Source organism: Acomys minous, assembly GCF_964271855.1.
Source record: "Acomys minous genome assembly, chromosome: 4".
Taxonomy (NCBI): domain Eukaryota; kingdom Metazoa; phylum Chordata; class Mammalia; order Rodentia; family Muridae; genus Acomys; species Acomys minous.
In genome coordinates, this window is record NC_140486.1 from 30729351 (window position 1) to 30746594 (window position 17244).

General features: G+C 44.7%; 1 protein-coding gene and 1 pseudogene across 2 annotated transcripts in view; both read right to left on the minus strand.

Moving 5' to 3' along the window:
- Positions 1–17244, minus strand: part of LMNB1 (lamin B1) — a 45019-nt gene that overhangs the window by 8512 nt on the left and 19263 nt on the right. The window contains exons 2-8 of the mRNA XM_084780702.1: positions 14057–14213; positions 12823–12948; positions 11033–11203; positions 8911–9036; positions 2964–3184; positions 1870–2095; positions 337–441 (exon numbers count right to left, since the gene is read on the minus strand). Coding sequence (XP_084636828.1) covers positions 337–441; positions 1870–2095; positions 2964–3184; positions 8911–9036; positions 11033–11203; positions 12823–12948; positions 14057–14213 — 1132 coding nt within the window. The remainder of the gene's footprint in view (positions 1–336; positions 442–1869; positions 2096–2963; positions 3185–8910; positions 9037–11032; positions 11204–12822; positions 12949–14056; positions 14214–17244) is intronic.
- On the minus strand, positions 12960–13832 carry LOC311596842 (large ribosomal subunit protein uL11-like; annotated as a pseudogene). The gene has a single exon. The product of its transcript is annotated as a large ribosomal subunit protein uL11-like (transcript).

Sequence of the window (17244 nt, forward strand, 5' to 3'; positions counted from 1 at the left end):
CAGAACATCAAGGCTGCCCGCCCAAGGCAACTCAGGCAGCGGCTGCTTTCCGTGGATGCTGGTATCAGCTTCAGAGTCCTGGATTGCATTAGGCTACAAGTACCAGTCAAGAGGTAAGTAGCTACTTTATACCGTCTAGAAGACAAAATAACCCAAATGTCAATTCCTCCCACCACTCTAGGACAGAATTTTAAAATCTTTAATAGCACATGTAATACCCCAAAAGCCTATTTCTAAAACACTTCTCTTTCAACCAAACTGTTGTTTCGTTTCTTGCTACAACTGTTTTACCTCTGACTAAGACAATGACGTTAGCTGATGGCTGAGTTCACTTACTGTAACAGTCTGGCCTGCCTTCAGCACATATCTTGAGGTATATTTGTAACTGACTGATGTGTCTCCAATTTTTCGGATCATCTCCCAGCCTCCCATTGGTTGATCCTAGTCACAAAACACAAGATAACAAGGTTACTCACATATACAGAAACTATGAAATAACCAAACCCATGAGCCACGCAGGCTCTTCAATGCTAAGGCTTTCCCAGGATATGCAATGACCTCTGCTCTCAGTAACCAGTGATGTGAGGAGCACTACACCGCCCACAACCACCCCGAGAAGGGGACAAAACTGGGGAAGAGATGAAAATCACAGCAAAGGATCATATTCACTGCTAAGTCTGATTGGGTCTTTCAGATTTACAACACAATCCAGGCATCAAAACACAAATGGAACACCCAAGATATGACGGCTCTCCATGCTTAAATCATACACACTCATGGCTAACAACGGAGAAAAATTGTTTTTATCTCCTTTAACCCATTCCAGCTTTGTTCAAATTAAGCTGCTAGTGAGGGTGTAAAACTGAGCCAAAGAAGCAATAAGGCAGACCTAGCTGAGTGCTGTCAACCCCAGGCCCCTACCCAGGGAGGAGCCGTGTAGACGCAATAAGGTTTCAGTGTAGGCTGAGGTTAGCTGCACTCTCCTGGGGCCCTGCCTCAGGAATCTGGAAGCATCAGGATAGACCAATGGCTGCTACTCTGCTTCCAAGTTGTGGCCAACCAGCCTGAGAAGCCACTCTCTCCTGGAACTGCTTGTGCTGTCTGATTTATTTAAGCACTTACAACACTCACAGTTGTCCTAATAATATGGCGAGAAAAGGAGAGCTCTCACAAATTTTTAGCAGACCCTGAACATATGGTTCAAATGACATTGCCTCCCCTGTGCCTGACTCTGTTTCCTCAGCACCGTCCCACATGCTCACAGGCCCCTCAGAACCATGGAGCTCTTTAAAGTTCCAGTTCCAAACCCCAGACTCCCTGCAGTTGACACTTGCTGTTCACACAAACTATTTCAAGATGAAGATTCATGTTGTTTTTTCTATATAAATCAGATCATGAGCATTTGTTTATTCATTAACTTTGAGAGCTCAACACACCTGAGCCTACATCCACATCCTTCCACAAAGCTTTTATTAATAGCTTCACCTTCTTCACCAATCTGGCTAAGGAAAATTTACAATTCATCTTTGGGAAGGCCATCATGAAATGGCCAGGTCTCGGGTGAAGGAGCATGTAGCATTATAAAGCAAGTCGAACGAGAAAAAAAATCTCAGGCTCGTAAAATGGTTCAGTGGGTAATGGTGCCTGCCACTAAAATATTGCACATGGTGGAAAGAAAGATGAACTCCTCTGGCCTCCACACCCAGCTGTAGCACATGGATGTCACCTCCACAACCACAAGAAATAAGCATAAGAAAAACCAAGGAAAATCTGCAGGCCACAAAAGGCTTTAGACTTGCGGCAATACACACAGGATGCAGCAGCCCAGCAGTGTGCAGCCCAGGCCTGAAGGCGGGTGCGTCCACCTACCTGTTCAGAAGTGTTTTTCAAACGAATAAACTTCCCATCGACATCTATCTCTTCAATGCACACGTTCCCCGTGGCTGAGGCAGAGTGGGAAATGCTAACACTACTGCTCGCCTCCGACTCTTCCACATCGACTCTCTTCCGCTTTCCTCTAGTGGTGCGCACACTGCGACTGGATGATGCTCTGGACACGGTCACCCGGGAGGAAGGGCTTGGCGAGAGCTTTAATCTATGCGGGGAAAGAAGAGTCCTGCTGATGGAGTCCAAGTGCCTGCCTCATAAAGGCTTTGGTCTACACACGCAGTTCCAAAGCAAGTCCCTCACCATGTTATACAATGCAGATAAATGTTTTAACTAAAGTAGCAATCAGTCGTGCTGGTGTGCTCATTACATTACTAAAACACCTGAAACCTCCAATGAAAGAGCACACCAGAGGGCTGGAGAGATGGCTCAGAGGTTAAGAGCACTGTCTGCTCTTCCAGAGGTCCTGAGTTCAATTCCCAGCAACCACATAGTGGCTCATAATAATCTATAGTGAGATCTGCTGCCCCCTTCTGGTGTGCAGGCATGCATGCAGGATACTGTATACATAATAAATTAATCTTTAAAAAAACAAGGGGGGGGGAGGGGAGAGCAGGAAAGATGGCTCAGAGGCTAAGGCCACTAACTACTCCTCCAGAGGTCCTGAGTTCAAAGTTGCTTTTCTCCTTTTTAAAATGAGTGTTTTCTTTTCCCTAAAAGTGAGAGATTTTAATAATGTAATTTCATCCCATTCAATACACTTGGAAATATACACTGATGGAAATGCAAAACAATGAGAAAGGTTGTGTTATCCCTGCTGGAGAATGCACTGGGTTTCTCTAGAAACCCTTCCAAATGCTTGAGCTCCTTGCACAGGGCGGCTAACTCCTAATCGGGCTGCTCTTTACTATGAGCCATTTGTAAATGTCTTAATGTGATGCAAACATCTCTGAGACAGGAGAAAGGTTTTAACCCAGAGCATTTTAGAGTCCTAAGTTACTGAATATAAAAAGGACAAGAAAAGGATGTGAGAGCAAGAACTAGCCCGTTGGCATGGGGACGCCTGAGGCCCTTACCGCTCTTCTTCGCCTTCTAGGAGCTTCCTGTAGGCACTGATCTCCATGTCCAGGGCCAGCTTCACGTCAAGCAGCTGTTCGTAGTCACTCAGCTGCTGCTGCATCTGGTCTCGTATCTCCGCCATCTCTCTCTCTTTGTCAGACAGCAGGCGGCGGGAGTTGTCTTTCTCTTTAGCAAGCATGTCCTCCAATTCTTGAATCCTTTCCAAACACGCTCTAGACTTCAGAGTCAAAGGAAAGCATTTACTTTCTAGGACCATTTCAACGTGAGCACAAAGCAGCTATTTTAAACCGTCTCCTGAGCTAGAAAGCAAACACAGCCCTGCAGGAGTGCTAACTCCTAACTGAAAAGATCATGACAGTGAGAAATTAAACCCCCAAATCCTTAAAATATAAAACACAGCTCTTAAAAAAAAATTAGGGTAATGAAAGTCTAAGAAGAACTATTTCCTACATTAAAGTTTGAAAACATTCAAGGAAGTTTTCAGTATTAGCCAAATAAATGTTTGCCCTACAGCTGTGGAAACCTCAAGTCTGACTTCCCTACAAGCTCCTCACTTCAAAAGCATCAATTAAGTAAAGAATGCCAGCATATTCTCTCAAGTGAGAATCTACTATGAAGAACTGCTCGGGCACATTCTAAGAACAGGAAAAAGGGGGTCCTGGCTACATGCTGAATGCAGCAGAGCCTCTTTAGAATGAGCCGCCATCATCTCATCTTCTGTTTGGTTAGCACACAAGGCACAGAGATGTAAAATATTACAGGAACCACAGAAGCCGCATTTGGCATACAGGGAGAAAAATCACACATCCTACATGATCAAGTTCATCTTCAGAACCTTGTAGTTTACCGAGTAATCACTCACCTATGTTTCTCCATGACAGAATTGATCTCAGCAGCCTCAGAAAATGACAAGGGTAATCAGCTCAAAAACAATGATGGAAGCCAAGACCCCAGAACCCCGTGTGCCCACACCAGCGGCACAGGGAGGGGCCTATGGTGGACGCTGCACTAAATGTTGCGCTACAGGACTTACTCCTTGAACAAGTGCAGGCTCTGCGACTCAACAAGTAACAACATGATAAAAGCAAAGTTCCCTGGTTACAAATATATGAGAGGGAAAAAAAGCCAAAAAAGAACCTTGTAGTGTCAGATTTGAGACAAGTGAATTATTCCCGCTTAACTTAATGTAAACACACATATGACTAGATAGAAAAACAATTACAGATTATGACTATGGTAAGTTAGCATGTACGCAGCCTGTTCTATGAGAAGATGTGTGTACAACCTACTCCATAAGAAGGCCCAGGTGTTCGTTGGGGCAGGGGGCGATATTTACAACATGTTCTATGAGAAGGCCCAGAAGCAGAGGCAGATCTTAGCACTCACATACCATTCTCAGGAAAAAGAGCCAGCACTTCTTAGAGAAATGCATGATTCTAGGGCTGGGGCCGGGAAACACATGGCAAACCTAAAGCACATTATAAAACCAGGTAACAAGATGCCATGGGGTGACTCCGTGGTAAAGCGCTTGCAGAGAATGCACGTGGTCCTGGCTTCAATCCCCAGCAACACAAGAAAGAGGTGGCCTGGCAGTTAGGAGCTCTTGCTGCTTTTCCAGGGGTCCCAGGTTTGCTTCCCAGCACCCATTGGGTGGCTCACAACTACCTCGTACTCCAGCCTCAGAGGGTCTGATGCCCTTTTCTGGCCTCCAAAGGCAGCGGTACTCCCATGCATATACCACATGCGAATAAGCACACAATTAATAAAAAATAATAATTTACAAATAATAAAGTAGTGAAAAGTAAGGCACCCACGAAACTGACAACAGTAGAATTGTGTGAGCCAATCAAATGATGCAGCACTGGATTATAACCAAAGCAGTAAAAATGTTCACAATCCAGTGATGAAACGAAGGGGAAAGGGAGAAAAACCCTTTATAGAGCAGCTCTCTTAGTGCGTATAGGTCCCCCTCTCTCTATTAATTCTTGTCTGGGTGGACCAGACAGCAGGAAATGAAAAACTACTGACCCCAAAAGAGTTAAAAAACAAACAGAACAAAAATCTGTTAAGTCATCCATCCCCAGTTATTTGCACGTGGTCCTTGATATGATGTGATGAAACTGGCACTTGAAACTCATAACCTTGGTCTAATCATGTGAAAAGCCCCCGACAAACAGAGACTGAAGAGCGAGCACCTAATGGGACACCACCCCGTTCTCCTTCACACTCAGTCACGAAAAAACAAGAAAGTCCTACAAAACTCTTAGACCAGAAAGAGAAGCATGTGGTGCTCTGAAAGAGAAAAATTAGTGAAATCCAAATGGTCTGCAGTCTAGATAACAGCAATATGTCACTGCCAGTTTCTGAGTTTGACCAACGTTCCATGATAGCAGAAGACACTACCAATAGGCAAAGCAGATAAGGCATAGGAGAACTGTCCTGTTTCTAGTTTACTCTGATTTTGACCAATGTCCTGTGGAAATACAAGATGCTACCAATAGGCAAACCAAATAAGACACAGAAGAACTGTCCTGTTTCTACGTTAGTCTGAATCTAAAATTAGACCAGTAAGGGGCCAGTGAAATGGCTCAGCCAGTAAAGGCCACTTGCCACCAAGCCTGACAAAACAGAGTTCCATCCCCAGGACCCACACGGTGGAAGAGGGAACCAACTCCAGGAAAGTGGTCCTCTGACCTCCGCACAAGGCAGCCAGAGCAGATAAGATGTAAAGAACTGTACTAGGCCTCAACCTACCCTGGACTCACACCCAGCGCCACGCGGAGGCGCCTCTCCCCACCTGTGCTTCCATTTTCTATTTCCTTTCTAAAAAGGCCAAATCTAAAACATCTTGTCTTCAATCTCTTTAGGGTTTTTTGGTTTTGTTTTTAGTCTTTTATTTATTTTTCCTGCATATATGTATGTGTACCACATGAGTGCCTGGTGCCCACAAAGGTCAGAGGAGAGTGTCAGATCCCCTGGAACCAGAGGTACTTATGGTTGGTTTTGAATTGTCCTGTGGGTGCTGGGAACCGAACCCAGAGCCTCTAAGAGAGCACTAAGCGTTCTTAACTTTACCACTGAGCCACCGCCCCAGCCCCAGGTTCTATCTATAATTGCTAACACAGCGATACTGATTCATTAGGATACAGATGCAGAATCTGGATGTTAGAAATCATGGGTGCTTCTGGTGTGCCCGAAAGACTCTTGCAAGGCAGGCAAACAAGTACAAGTGTGCATGAAATCCCCAATGCCCAAACAATATTGCTCTCATCTCTCTACCTAAATCTTCTAAAAGCTTCCCCCCCACCCCCTAGACAGGATTTCTCTGTAACCTTGGCTGTCCTGGACTCATTTCGTAGACCAGGCTGGTCTCCAACTCACAAAGATCCTTCTGCCTCTGTCTCCCCAGTGCTAGGATTAACAGCATGCGCTGCCACCACCTGGCTATAAAAGCATTTCGTGAAAGGCTGTTTCAAGCTGAAATTGAAGAACGTCAGGAACACAGGTCCTATTCGCAGAGGAACCTCTTATGGCCCAAGACCAGCATGATGAAAGAACCATGACTCAACACTCACACACAATGGAAAAAGCATTGAACAGATTTTTTTTTTCTTTTCTAAGGGTGAAACACTCACCCCTATCAGGCTGAGCACAGAGGTGCACACCTACAATCCCAACACCTGAGAGTACAGGCAGGAAGCTCACCCAGGAGTCTGAGGACGACACTACAGAGTGGGATGGAACAGGCATGTGTACGTCTGTGAGTGTGTTCGTTTATTCCTCAACATAAATCCTTTACCAGGAATGAGTACAGGAAAAGTCCCTCTGCCCTGATAAATGAAAAGCCACTCCAGCTGAAGCAGGTGCTTGTCTATTTACCACAGCAGCAGGCTCTTAGGATCCCCAAGGATGACAGTTTAAAACCCACTAATCTACAGCAGTTGCAGGGCAGGGGGTAGAAACAGGAGAAAAACAAGAAGGTGACCTGAGGTCAGAGGACACAGGCTTCCAAGTCCCAGAACTCACTGCTGTTTAACCACAGTAAGTTGCAAGCTCCTCAGTGGTAAAGTAAAGATTGGCCACAAGAGCCACACAAACGGGAGACAGGGAAGTGTGAGCAATGTGTGACTGAGTGCTGTATCCACTCACCACAGGGGCAGAAAGGCCGCTTCTAGGAGCGTAAAGTTAATGTTCCTGGTTTCACGTGCTTGAAACTCCTACTCTACTCTGCAACATGGCAGTGCTAAGAGGGGATCTTTCAGCTGCGCCCTCAATAGGCCCTGGGCAGTTGGGTATATTTATCCTCCTGCCACAAGAAGACATGGGCACCATCTAAGGGATGAAAATGGGACCTCCTCATTCAATCTTCCCTGGCCTTAGCCTGCCCAACCTCCGGAACTGGGACCTACAGTAAACCGCTTGCCAGGGGTGGGTGTGTGTGCGTGTGTGTGTGTGCGTGCGTGTGTGTGTGTGTGTGTGTGTGTGTGTGTGTGTGTGTGTGTAAGAGAGAGGGGGGGGCACGCACACCCATCTCAGAGCTTGGGAGAAGTAGTTTGTAACACTAACACTGTGTAACAGTAGCCCCAGAGGACTAAGAAAGTCTAAGAAAGAGCAAATTTCTCAAAGATAAAGGGAATATTGGGAAGAAAGAGAAAAACCCTTTGTTACCCTGAAGTCTCTAGGCAAGTCTGCGGTTTCAAGTGGGATGGTCCATTGTTACACAAACTTCAAAACACTAGCAGAACAAATTTATTCTAAAATAATTTAAAGTTTTGTTTTGGTTTTTGGTTTTTCGAGTCAGGGTTTCCCTGTGTAGCCCCAACTGTCCTGGACTCACTGTAGACCAAGGCTGGCCTTGAACTCACAGTGATCCACCTGCCTCTCTGCCTCCTGAGTGCTGGGATTAAAGGCGTGCACCATCACTGCCCAGCTAATAATTTAAAGTTTTAAGACACAAGTGATAAAATACACAAAGCAGCAATGTACAAAAATCTGTTTTATGGGACTCATTTCCTGCCTTATTTTTTAAACCCCACAATAACTTTGTACCTTTAAAAGATTTTGCTAAAAATAAGAAAAAAGAAACAAGAAAAACTTACTCGATGAATGAATAAAGGAAGAATGGCATACAGTTTAAACAAGATTTTCTCCCCTCAGGAAAATGAAAACTGCCGTTACTTCCCATGTAATTAAGACAGAGGCAATGCTGAATGCATGCATAGCTAACGTGTCATTTCAGAAGAAACCTGACTTGAAGCCACATCCAGGCCTACTACACACCACCTGGAGCACGCCACCACAGCGGGCAGCCAACCAACACAAGGACAGATGCAGGCACCTGCCACTAAGGTATCCACCAGTAAGTCGATGAGGCCAGTGCCTTATGAATGAGTACAGAAAGTCACATAACCACTATTTCAACTGCAAGGAGAATTTAGAAAGAAGGCATTCACCACCCACAATTTTTGTATGTTTTTCTTCATTTTGGATTCCAAGTGTGACCAAAAAGAATGTGCGGGGAGCCGCACAACAAAGTCGAGATTGAGCAGTACTTCTGAACACCAGTGGTGTGTCCCCTGGGCGACCGACCAGTCTTCAGGCAACCTACTAATTAGGTAGGGATAGCGGTATCTTACTCAGGTGTTTGGGGAAGAGGGGGGATTTTGAAACAACATCTCACTATGGAGGAGCCCTGGCTGACCAGGCCGGCCTGGAATTGTGCAGGGATTATTGATGCACACCACCACAAAACTATAGGATATTTATGTTATGGGAAAAAGACATCTTTAAAAAAAAAGAAGAAGAAGAAGGAGGAGGAGGAATGCCTCATCTGTGACAAAGGGAGAAGTGGCATCAGGTAGGCAAAACAGGTAGACAGTGATGGCACGAGCCACAGCCTTCCCGTTTAACTTCAGTTCTGCTCGAAGGAAGACGCCTCCTTACCTCTTTCTGCAGGTTAGAGAGCTGTGAGGAAAGGCTCTCGATCCTCATGCGGCTCTCCATCAGCTCTTCCCTGGCGCTGTTGACAGTGGATGTGTTCATCTCTGAGGACAGTCTGGCGTTCTCAAGCTGTAAGAACAGGAAGCCGCAGTCAGTCTTTCCTAGTAAGTTAGAACTAACAAATGAGGAACCATGCATGACTCACCAAGGCATTTCAAACGTAAGCCCTGCTGGTAACTGGCTGATGAAACACAAGAAAAGCATGGTTGGTTTGCTGACGTCCATCACCACAAACCTCTCTTCAGACTCACTTCTAAAACTACAAATTTAAACAACTTCAATATCTCTAGGTCATTAGCACGGTTTGTTTTTTCAGTATTTCACCCACTCAGCAGTTACTACCTAGAGTGGCACTAACAAAGAAACTGGACAATGGACACTGGACTGTAGTGATGTCTCATAGGAAACAGTCTTTAATCCAAACCCACCAAATCTAACGCAGAATAGACTTTTACCACACTCTGCTTTTCAGAAGCAAAAGCAGTTCTCATAAAAACAATGTCCACAGGCTGGAGAGATGGCGCAGAGGTTAAGAGCACCGACTCTCTCTTCCAGAGGTCCTGAGTTCAATTCCCAGCAACCACATGGTGGCTCAAACCATCTATAATGTGATCCAATGCCCTCTTCTGGCCTGCAGGTGCACATGCAGGCAGAGCAATGTATACATAATAAATAAACCTTTAAAAAAAAAAAGTCCACATCTCCAAATGGGGTGCATGTGTGCGTGCACATGCGTGTTTAACAGAGAGAAGGAGTGAAAGCTATCAAGAGCCAAGAGAGAGAAACAGACAGAGAGCCGAGAGAGTACTTCCACGTTCCTCCCAGTACTTGTAACCCACAGTCAGTGGGAACCCTGCCTCCTTCACTGTCTAGCTCAACGCAAGCACTCAGCAAGTGATGGGCGGCCGCTGGAGCAAGTGATGGGCGGCCGCTGGAACTCTCCGTCTGGCCTCGTGTGTGTGATGCCCATTCCCACCTCATTAAATGACTAAGATCCAACCTGGACGGTATGAGCCCAAATGGAAATTATTTTAAAGGACTTCATCAGTGTTCTAACTCTGCCTCCAACTAATAATTTTTTATTCAGTTATATAGCACCATATAAAAAATAATTTGCAAACAAAGCCAAGACTTATCATGTGATCTGTTCATGTAAATGGGATGTTTCCACACTTCCGAAATGAACACTGTCAGGTTTTCCATTTGGCCTTTCTATAATCTCAAACAAAAGCTGCCCAAAGGGAGTGACACATCTATAAACCCTGGTGATCTGGCCATATGGAAAGGCACCAGAAGTGCTTAGAATCAGAAAGTACTTAAGACACTTTGAGCTTAATTACTCCAATGTGACATGAGTGACCACTGATACAAACATCAACTTTTACTATTTTCATCTATATCCTAGTAGTTTTAGTCTATATTTAGCTACATTAAATATACATTCATTATTTTATTCCTAAAGAACAAGAGAATCATTTTTTCTAATTTTCTAAAGTTTCCTTAATTTTTTTCATTATTTAATATGTACATGTATTCTGCTTGCATGTATTATTTGTGCACCATATTGAATGCAGAGGGACTACAATTATAGATGGTTGCGAGCTGCCACGTCGGTGCTGAGAATTAAATTCATAGCTCCTGGAAGAGCAGCCAGGGCTCTTAACTTCTGAGCCATCTCTCAAGCTGCTTGTGCTGGTTTTTAGAAATGATTCCTGGGGCTGGAGAGATAACTCAACAGTAAAAGTACTGGCTACTCTTCCAGAGGACTCAAGGTTCAATTTTCAGCACCCACACAGCGGCTCACAACCAGCTATAATTGTAATGTCCTCTTCTGGTATGCAGAGGTACATGCAGACAGCACCTGTATACACAAATGAACAACAACAACAACAACAAAAACTTTAAAGAAAAGAACTAGACAAACATTTGTCATCAGACCCTTCAGGGTGGCCAGGGTGTTGCTGGGGTGTGGAACCAGCACCCTGACAGGCGGGCGCTCACTCTTTAGGGTGGCTAGGGTGTGTTGCCACGGTGTGCGAACCAGCGCGCCGACAGGCAGGCTCACCTTGGCATGGTAGGTCTGCTCCAGCTCTTCCTTGTACAGCCTCACTTGCGCGTCGTGCTGCTCTCGCATTTCGTGCAGAGCCTGAGCCAGCTTGTACTCATACTCAATCTGACGCCCAGAATCCACCTCCACCAAACGTGTTTCATGTTTTCTTCTTGTCTCATTGATCTCCTGCAACGAGAAAAATAACCTCAGGGCCACTGCATGCTTCGTGCACTAACCTCCATGCCTGTCCTGTCAGAACAGGTCCGTGAGTACACTGCTGTCTTTTAGTTTTCAGGCAGAAGATCTCTGGGTCTTCTAATGTCATAATGACAGTACCTCAAGTTCCAAGAACTGCCCAGCTCTTTTCAGGGGTATAGCTATTTTGTTTCTCTGACAACAAAAAATGGCCTGATGGTTTACCAAAGCACCAGACACTAAAGAGTGTTTGTTTCTAAATTGCTTTCCTGACAATCTCTATGGATACCTCTAAAAAGACATTTTCTTTTTTTTTTTTTTTAAAGAGGTACTTATTTATACGCTGTTCTGCTTGCATGTGTGCCCTCATGCCAGAAGAGGGCACCAGATCTCATTATAGATGGCTGTGAGCCACCATGTGGCTGCTGGGAATTGAACTCAGGACCTTTGGAAGAACAGACAGTGCTCTTAACCTCTGAGCCATCTCTCCAGCCCCAGGACATTTTCTTAGATACAGTAACAGTTTACATGACTCCTCTTAGAATCTGGTATTAGACTATCAGTAACAATGTGTGCAGGGTCTTATTCCTGGCAATGTCACCTGACTATCTCAATCCACTACTGAAGAACAAAAGCAGTAGTTGTGATCATTCACTGCTTTAAAACACTGTCCTGCTGGGTGGTGGTGGCACACGACTTTAATCTTAGCACTCGGGCCTATGAGTTCAAGGCCAGCCTGGTCTATAGAGTAAGTTCCAGGACAGCCAGGGCTGTTACAAAACAAACAAAAAATATGTTCAAATAACCTGGGATAGGGAATTTGTGGCTAGGTACATAAACCTACTAATAAAAATTGTTCAATTTAGCCTCTTTCTATGAACATATTTGTATTGAGAGGGAATAATTAAAGAAACCACAAGGGGGCACTGTAACTCAAAAGTTGTTTGTGTAACTTTGTACAATGCTGAGGATTGAACCCAAGACCTCAAAGGCTGGGTGCGTACTGTGTCGTCTAACTAATGCCTAGTCCTAACTGTGTGTTTCCTGTACCTTGTGCAGTTACCTGCAAAGTACCTCCTATCCCCAAAGTCCGCCATCTCTGTCTTTGCCACTCTTCCCTTATAGGAAGGAAATAATGCTTCTGCTTGTTTGTTTTTATCTTTTCTAGTGTGTGGGGATGTGTCACACACGGATGACCTGCACCACACAGAGGTCAGAGGACAATCTGCAGAAGTAGGTTTTCTTTCCACAATGTGGGTTCCAGGGACCAAACTCAGGTTGTTGGGCTCGGCAGCAAATGAGGTGTGACAAGACGTCTCAGCAGCCTAGGCTACTCTCAAGCTTACTACCTCATAAGAATGACCTTGAAACCCTAATTTCCCCGTGCTAGCATTCCAGATATGAGCCACCAGGCCCCATCTATGTTTGCTTTAAAAAGAAAAACTTGCCAGGCAGTGGTTGTGTACACCTTTAACCCAGCACTCTGAGTTCAAGACCAGCCTGGTCAACAGAAGGAGTTCCAGGATGGCCAGGGCTACACAGAGAAACCCTGTCCTCAAAACAAAAAACAAAAAACAAAAAGAAGGCAAAGAAAAAATTTCTGTAGTTACCTCTTCGTACATATTTTTACGAAACTCTAAGTCCTCAGTCAGGCTCTGACAACGATTCTCCAAATCCACTTTAAGTAACGTTTCATCAGCTAACTGCTTTTTGGCGGCAGATAAGGATGCTTCCAGCTATAAGGAGAACGAATGAGTAAGATTATATGGCAATCATTTAGTGCTGACAAGATACGAATCAGATCGTGCAGTGGGGTCCCTATGTATTTATTAACATGGTTATCTCATTTTAGCTTTATGGTCATTTGCTGGTCCTACCCCAGGGGGTCACAAGTCAGATCACCTATCTGAATGTAGTCCTCAGCAGAGAAGTCAATTGGGAGGGGGAGGGGTTGTCATATGGTCTTTTATTGAAATATTTTCTCTTTGCTTCTTAACTAGCTGGACATTCTACTGTACCACTGTTGGTGCCGTCTATGAGGTCATGAGGGTAGAGGCCATCCACACTGCAGCCCACAGACTATACAGTGCCCAGGATCTCATTAGTTCCAGAAAGCTCTCTGGCTAAAGACTGGTGCCGCATCTGCCCAGCAATGTTGACAATCTCATCAAAAGTGATGTTTCCACTGTGTTTAATGTTCTTCTGCTTCTTCCTGTCTCTCGGTGGCTCCTCGAGGGCTCTGATGATCAGGGCAGAGGCAGAGGGCACCACCTCAGTCTGGGCCAGTCTGTTCTGGATGCTCAGTTTCACTGTAATCCTCAGACTTTCCCAGTCATCAGTAGCCTTAGCAATGTCACCAACCGTTTTTGGAGACAGACCCAGAGGACCAAGCTTGGGGGCCAAGGCGGATGTGGCACTGATCTTGCCTCGAGTGCACCTCGGGTACACGACTTTGCTCTCTTTGGGGTCAAACCTGGGCAGCACGGTGGAGGCGGCTGGTGTCGGATGAGCCCAGATTTGGGACAACAGAAGAAAGTTGCACCATAGCCTCCACCGAGCCAAAAACTGAAAAGCCAAACTCATGATTTTTAGCTAACCACTTTCACTTTCCAGTGTGCAATGACCTCCTCTCATTTCAATTTCTAGGACAACAACAAAACAGGCTTTGAAAGCAGAGAGAGGGCGAGTGTCCAGGAGAGCAGTACCAAGACTGATCTGTGGGGAAAGCCACCGAAGAACACAGATAGGGCTTCAAAATTAATGAATTAATAAAACAATCAACCCACAGGCCATGGCTTACAACTGCCATGTAACTATACACACGTGGGTCGGGGCCAATCTTACCTGGGCAATCTGATCTTTCAGATCCTCCACGTCTCCCTCTAAACTCTTTTTGTCTCCGAGGGCTGTAGCCAGCGCTGCATCCTTAGAGTTCAGTGCCGCCTCATACTCACGAAGCTTGATCTGGGCTCCACTGAGATCAGACTCCTTCTTGGCATAACTGTAATATCAGAAGAGCACAGACCATCACAGCCCCGCCTTGAGGACTTCTCTTTGTCTGCTTAAGGGAGAAATCAAGGCAACTTAAATTCCGGCTGCCTGAAGCTAACCCAGGAGCATCGGATCAAGAGTCTGCGTGGATAACATTTCTCCCTCTGCGTGGATAACATTTCTCCCTCATCACATGTTGACTGTGTTTAGGTCCCAGCACCCCCATGGTGGTCATCTGTAACTTCCGTTCCATGACACCAGACACCCTCTTCCAGCCGCCACAGGCCCCAGTCACAAATACAGGACGTAGACATACATGTCGACACTCAGTCACATAAAATCTCTGATACTAATAGCAGCTAACTGATGCCAAGAGGCTTGCAAGCACCTTCCATTTCTAACATAAGAAGTAATTTGAAATTTCACTAATTACATGGGGTTCTATGTTGGTAAAGTAATGTTCTTTTATAGAGAGCATCCATGGATGTGGGCAGTAGGCCATACCATGTAGCCCTGACTAACCTGGAACTCTCTATGTAATTCAAGCTGGTGTCAAACTCATAGATCTGAGGAGGCCTTCCTCTGCCTCCAAGTACTAGGAGAGAAAAAGGTATGTGCCACCTAGTCCAGGGAATAATTATGAGAACAACTAAATTTTAAAAGGCAAAATCTTTACAATTTAAATAAGTCTTCACTGTTACTTACACAAGAACTTACTATATCAAGATTCTGAATATTTGCTATTAATTAAAGCTGGAGTGTTGCTCATGTTAAGTGAAACTGGCTCAATAATAAGAAAGGATATTTGAGACATCTCCTTACTCTATGTGGTACAGTAAACAGTCAACAGACGCTTTTTTGGTGAGTCCTATGTTTTAGGGCCACAAGGTGGCAGGCTTTAGCTGAAAACTAGTCTAGAAGAAATAAAGCAACTGTTTAAAACTTAACCTAAAACAAAAATCTTCTGTTTGGGCTAGAGAGACAGCTAAGTGCACTTGCTCGGCCATGAGGTGCAGGATTGGAATCCCAAAGACAAGCAGCTGCAGCTCCAAGAGATCTGACCTCCTCTGCTGGGCCGTGGTGAGTACCTGCATTCGCATATGCACATGCTCATATGTTCTCAGATACACAGATACACAGACACACTCACATGTGCACATACAGTCTCAGATACACACATTGGACATGCACTCTCTCTCAAGACACACAGGCGACAGACAGACAGATAGATAGACAGACAGACACACACACACACACACACACACACACACATTTTCTAAAAGAGAATCAAATCTTGGAGAATTACAGCCAAATGAACTCATTCAAGCCTTAGGTCTCCACAGAAATCCCATGTAGAAGCCACAACCTTTATCCCACTATAAAATAGCCAGAACTGAGTACATACCACGCATACCTAGAATCAAAAGAAAATTACTCTTTTTGAGACAAGTTTCCTGTAGCCCATATCAGCCTGGAACTAGCTACGCAGCCAAGGCCAACCTTGAGGTCAGATCTACCTGCCTCCACCTCCAGGTGCTAGGATTACAGACACACAGCCTCAACCAGTTTTACTGTGTTCTGGGAATAAACTCCAAAGTTTCATACAGCTAAGCAAGCACTCTACCAACTAAGCTATATTCCTAGCCCTTTAAAAAAAAAATCATATTTTAGGAGTTGAGGAGGCTCAAGAATGGAGCAAGTGTTGCTCTTGCAGATTCCACTCCCAGCACCTCCATGTGCCCACTGAGGGACTCCCTAACTCTGTAACTCCGGGTCCAGAGGAACTGAGTCCTCTTCTGATTTCTGGGACCACCAGGCATAAGTGTGGGGAACTGACATACATACTAGCAAAACACTCATTCACAGAAAACAAATCTAAAAAAATTTTGATAACGTTTTAGTGAAAATTACATAATACTTACAAAAGCTACCAACACAAATTACAGAAACTACTACAGCATTGCCTGGAGTATAAATTACAGAGCACAGTGGTGCTTTGTGGGCCATGCACCTACCCGCAGCAGGCTATAAGCACTGTCACTGCACTGGTGTAATGGAGTGATACATGCACAGCTCAGAATTTGTTATACCACGAAAAAGACACAAGGCTTTGTGGGACAGAGAAAACAGAACAAGCCAAAAGCTACTGTGCAGCCGTTTATGTGACTAGTCACTTCTTCCACAGAAAATAAAACCACGTAAGACATGGAATGGAAGGATAAAGGAAATGCTGATGCCGTCTGACTACCAAGGTCAGGTTCTTAGCTAATTCGAGCACTGATATGCTGCCCAGTACACACTGGCTTACTATGCTGTAACAAGGGCCGGAAACCCAAACACTCACAGGATTAGCATTAGGTAGGCACAAGCCAGAAACTACAAACACGCTTTCTGTTGTTGTTTTAGGTTGGTTTTTGTTGTTGTTGTTGTTGGTTTTGTTTTGTTTTTTGCTGTTTTTTGTTTTTGCTTTTTAGAGGTGGGGGGTTGGTTAGAGACAGGGTTTCTCTGTGTAGCTTTGGCTGTCCTGGAACTCACTCTGTAGAGCAGGCTATCTTGGAACTCACAGAGATTCCCCTGCCTCTGCCTCCCAAGTACTGGGATTACAGGCATGCGCCACCACTGCCCAGACAGAAACATGTTTACTTTTGTACAAAAACTGAGTCTGTATGTCCCCACCCACAAGAGAAAAAAAGAAAAGAAAGAAAGAAATAGCTCTTATTTGTAAACTTTTGGTCTTCTCTCTAAAAGTACATAAAAGACCTATAATAACTTGGGAAGCACAGGCAGGCGGATCTCTATGAGTTCGAGGCCAGCCTGGTCTACAAATCTAGTCTAGAACAGCCAAGGCTACACAGGGAAACCCTGGGGGGGGGGGGAGCCTATAATAGCTCTTTCCAGAAAAACTCAATGGATAGATTTTCATAATTTTCTATAAGAAAACTATAATGATAAAAAAAATTACAAAATTAAACTCTCCAAAGGAATTAGTGATAATCATTTCGTAGGCTCTACTCTAGGCACACACATCAATACACAGACAT